Source organism: Arachis ipaensis, chromosome B06 (assembly GCF_000816755.2).
Source record: "Arachis ipaensis cultivar K30076 chromosome B06, Araip1.1, whole genome shotgun sequence".
Classification (NCBI taxonomy): Eukaryota; Viridiplantae; Streptophyta; class Magnoliopsida; order Fabales; family Fabaceae; genus Arachis; species Arachis ipaensis.
Window position 1 is genome coordinate 127,742,991 of NC_029790.2, and position 4,983 is coordinate 127,747,973.

At 25.7% G+C, this 4,983-nt stretch overlaps 1 protein-coding gene across 1 annotated transcript in view; it reads right to left on the bottom strand.

The window, feature by feature from the left end:
- LOC107647548 (amino acid permease 8-like) overlaps positions 1-4,983 on the bottom strand; it is a 13,640-nt gene that overhangs the window by 3,242 nt on the left and 5,415 nt on the right. Inside the window, exons 6-7 of the mRNA XM_021105690.1 lie at positions 4,672-4,802; positions 2,112-2,339 (exon numbers count right to left, since the gene is read on the bottom strand). Coding sequence (XP_020961349.1) covers positions 2,112-2,339; positions 4,672-4,802 — 359 coding nt within the window. The remainder of the gene's footprint in view (positions 1-2,111; positions 2,340-4,671; positions 4,803-4,983) is intronic.

Sequence of the window (4,983 nt, forward strand, 5' to 3'; positions counted from 1 at the left end):
GTATCAATATAAGTTAAGTGAATTCAAAATTATAATTTAATAATGGTTATCTTTTTATTAAGAGAAATAAAGAGAACTAACACTTTTTATTAATATTAGTTAGTATTTTAATCAATATCTTATTTTTATATTATTAGAATTTAAAATGCAAAGTTCAAGGATTTAGAATTTAGTTTATAATATTTAGAGTTGGCCAAAAATGACAAATTACTTAATTATCCATGTTGTATATATATGGTATATGGTACTGTTACACATACAAATATTTTTGATAACTAAATTCAACCAAGTTGGACCAAACTCAATAAAAAATTAAAAACCACTCACACAATGTGCGCGTGAATTACACCATTTTTCTTCACATTCTTTCTTACTTTTCAAATGTTTCCTCCTCGTCTTCCTTCTCTACAGTTGTTATTGTTGGTGCAATTTTTTTTATTTCCTTTTTTTCTCTTTTTCTTTTTGGTATTTTTGTAGTATTTTTTATTTCTTTTTCTTTTCATTCGATTTTTTTCTTTTTATTTTGTGGTTTTTATTATTTTTAGAGGATAAAACAAGAATAATCATGAGATCGTGAAAAAAAAGAAGAGGAGGAAGAATTATTTGAAAAAAATATAAAACAGAAAAATAGCACCAAAATTTCTTAACTATAATATAACAAATTCTTAACAAAGATACAAAATTTTTTAACCAATTAAAAGTTACGACAAATAAAAATAGTATCGAAATTTCTTAACCCTAACACAAAAAATTTCTTAACCAATTTGTAGTCATCAAAAATAAAAATAGTATCAAAATATTTTAGTTGTGATACTAGAATTTCTTAACTAAGAAAAAAAAAGTTTTTCAAACAATTAGAAGTTATATATCAAAAATAAAAATAGAACCAAAATTTCTTTACCGTAATATAATATGTATGACAAAATACATAAATATTTTTTTTCTCCTTAGTTTACATATCTATCTTTTATTTTATTGAATATCTGAATTGATAGTAGATATTTTATCCATAATAAAAACTTAAATATTATTGTATCATTAATTTTTTTTTTGCTTTTTTTTAAAGAGAGAGAAAAAATAGAAAAAAAAGAAAGATTCATGATGGTGATGAAAAGAAAAGAAAAAAAAAGACACAATGAAAAAAGAAAATTAAAAATGACGCAGATGAAGGTAAAACATAGAAGAAAAGCGTGCTCACATGCATAAATGCACAACTTAACTAAGTTTAGTTTAAAAAATATTTGGCCTCATGATCGTACTAATCTCTTTTGCATATTTGGTTCAGTTGAAAAACTCTTTGTTCTAACACATGGTTCTTAATTAGTCTAATGATTTCTCCTCTTCCTCTTTTCTAATCCAAACCACCCAAAGCCAAATAACATGTAACCAACAATCTAAGTAACATCTATAATTACCCGAAAATTTATTAGGATTAATAATTCAAAACAAAATAAGGGTTTATAGTTAATAAGTGAATTTTAAATATAATTAAATTAGGCAAAGTTCGAGTTTAATTTAGCTTACTAAACACACACATACATAGACACAAGTAAATTTCGGACATATAATACAAAGGTTTTAAGTTCAAAAGTAAAAATTATTAATTATTAGAAATCAAATGATGAGTTAAACCATTTAAGTTTTTTGTACAGCCAAAATATTCATTTAACAATAAGTATCTCCAATGTCCAATGTCTATAGAGTACCTAAAGTGAATTAGTTCACATTCCTTAGTTAATTCTTTGGCTTAATCTAAATTAATTTTTAGCTTAAACAAAAAAAAATAACAGAAATAACAGAAAAATCAATCTGCCTAACAAGAATAATTTTTGAAGACTTAGAAAATAAAAAAGTTGTTAAGAATCAAAGTGTATGATGTGAAATTAGTTGAGGAGTTGTCTAATGTTAAAAACATAGATACAAGTACCTGGTATTATCCAGCATGCATATTAAAAATTAAATTAAAAATAACAGAAAAATCAATCTGCCTAACAAGAATAATTTTTGAAGACTTAGAAAATAAAAAAGTTGTTAAGAATCAAAGTGTATGATGTGAAATTAGTTGAGGAGTTGTCTAATGTTAAAAACATAGATACAAAGTTGATGAGTACCTGGTATGCTCCAAGAAGGTGTATGACAATGAAGACATTTGCTATGTTAATAAGCCAAAATGGCTCCTTGAAGCCAGAGCTCATGAGGATGCTGCCAGGAGTGTCTGAGCCAAATGCAGCATAACCAGAGCAGGCGCATAACAGAAAGATAACTGTCATTGTAACTATAGCTATCTTATTTGCCAACTTCATTACTGCATTTTCTGGTGTCGATGACTTCAACGAGTCCTATTTTAATAAATGCCACAAGAATATATTAGTTCCATAGTTATGCTAGAAACACATTCATGAGCAGAAAAAAAAAAGTTTAATTATTTTGTTAGCCTTTATAATTTTATTAAATTTATATATATTTTTTAATTAGATCTCTGTATTATTATTTTTAATTTTGTAATTAAATTTTTTTTATGTCAAAAACGTTAAAATTAACGAAATATTTTTATCGAAAATTATGTAGTCAAAGATGATTAAGTTTTTAATTATAGATACTTTCAATTTGTGAAAATATATTCTGTTAATTCTAATAGATAGAGTTGGTTACATGAATTAAACAAAGCTATTGAATTTTATCATATAACATGTTTACAGAAATATTGTTTACATGTAGATCTCGTTTGACCATCTCATGAATGATCTTCTTAAGTCTTTCTCTGCCTTTCACCTATTTTCCATCTTCCATCTCATCCACTCTCCTGACTGAGTGTTCTGTCGGTCTTCTTCTCACATATCCAAACCACTTGAGACGCGATTCTACTATCTTTTTCATTATTATTATACTTTAAAATGAGTAGAGACGAATTAACTCCAAATCCAATTCTATCTGTTCCGCTCAAACACCCATCTCGAAAAAAACTCGACTCGCTCCAATCAGATTATTACCTATTCTGATTGAGTAGGTGCAGGTCGACTACCCTTAAAATTTAGGTACCGGTGCCAAGTCTACTTTCAAGATGGGGTATGATAAATTTGAAGGATTCATATAGTGTAATTAGGGGTATGAATTTGGAGGAGTGTTATTTGATGAGAAAATGTGTTTAAACATAAAAAAAAATGTCCGAATTGAATGTTTATTTCACAACTATTAAATTTAAAAGGGTTAATACTTAAATTCGTCTCTTAAAGATCACTCATTCTTTGAATTAGTTCTCAAAATGATTTTTTTAGTTATATTAGTCTCTGAAAGATAAAATGTAAGTCAAATTAGTCCTTCCGTCAGTTGGATGATGATATGTCACGTTAAGTGTCACGTGGCATGATGACGTGTTACGCCACGTGGCAGGTCAGTGACACGTGGCACTTGACATATAAAAAAGTTTTTTATAATCAAAATAGTCCTTGAAAGTCCAGACGTATGTCATTTTCATCCCTAAAATTTTAAAAATTAATCAAACTAGTCTTTATATAATTTTTTTTCATAATATTAAATTTGAAATATTTTTTGATACTACTAATTTTAATAGAAATGCAATTGATAAACAAAACATTAGTAATTGTATCTTTTCTTCTTATTTTTTTTTTCAAAATCTCTCTGATTCTTTTCTATTCTAAAACATTTTTCTTACATTATTACATTTTGCTGGAATATATATATACTCAAAATTGAAATGTATGTATTTATTAACCTAAACAAAGTTATATGCTCAAAATCAAAATTTATGTATGTTGACCTAAACAAAGTTATACCACTATTTTTTTTCTACTACATCTTTTTTTTTCCATTACGGTATTACTTATATATAGGATGTAACGGTAGTGATACTTAGAGTCAAAATTTAAGAAGATCCACAAATTTTACTTCAATTCCAAGCCTTATAAAATATTGAAAATTTGTTGCTTTATTATTATTATTATATATGCTAAACGAATTGCTTCTTAAGCGTAATACGTGCAAAAATCATAATAAATTTTTGTGTGTTTCATATGTTTGAGATAGATTATATAATTTTTTTTAATTTCACAAATCAATGAGATAAAATGAAATAGAAAATATTATACATATGCATAACACACGCTACTCCGCACTAGTATATTATATAAATAGATATGCTTCATATTAAAATAAAATTCCTTGTGTTTTAAACAAAATATTTAAAAAATTATATTAGAATATTAAGATTCAAAAAGTGATTTCATAAGATAATTTTATTTATTAAGGTTTAAAAAATAATATTAAAATTAGTAGTATCAAAAAATATTTTAAATTTAATATTATAAAAAAATTATATAAGGACTAGTTTGATTAATTTTTAAAATTTTAGAGATGAAAATGACTTACGTCTAGACTTTTAATGACTATTTTGATTATAAAAAACTTTTTTACATGTCAAGTGACACGTGTCACTGACCCGCCACGTGGTGTGCCACGTCATCATCCAACTGACGGAAGGACTAATTTGACTTACATTTTATTTTTTAGGGACTAATATGACTAAAAAAATTATTTGAAGACTAATTTAAAGAATGAGTAATCTTTCAGGGACGAATTTGAGTATTAACCCAAATTTAAAATGAAGTGTAATTATAAATTTGAAACAAGGTATATGCTTCAATTTATTCATACCTGGATATCTATTGCAATTTGACAATAGCTACTTGCAACGGTAATATTTCCTAATGCGACGAGCATATTCCAAATTTTGTCTGGGGTAAATTGTCCCTTGCTTGCAATTAAATAAGTGCTTCTTCCTTTTCCTGTTTTAATACAACATTTCTATTATACATTTTTGTAAACACTAATAGAAGCAATTTAGAGAGAGAAAAATAAACGAATAAACTCTCAAATTGGTTGTTAAAAAATTTCATATCAGATATTTTAGTTTATAATAAATTTTTATTCTTTAAAAATTTTCAAAAATTAATTTTATCAGATAAA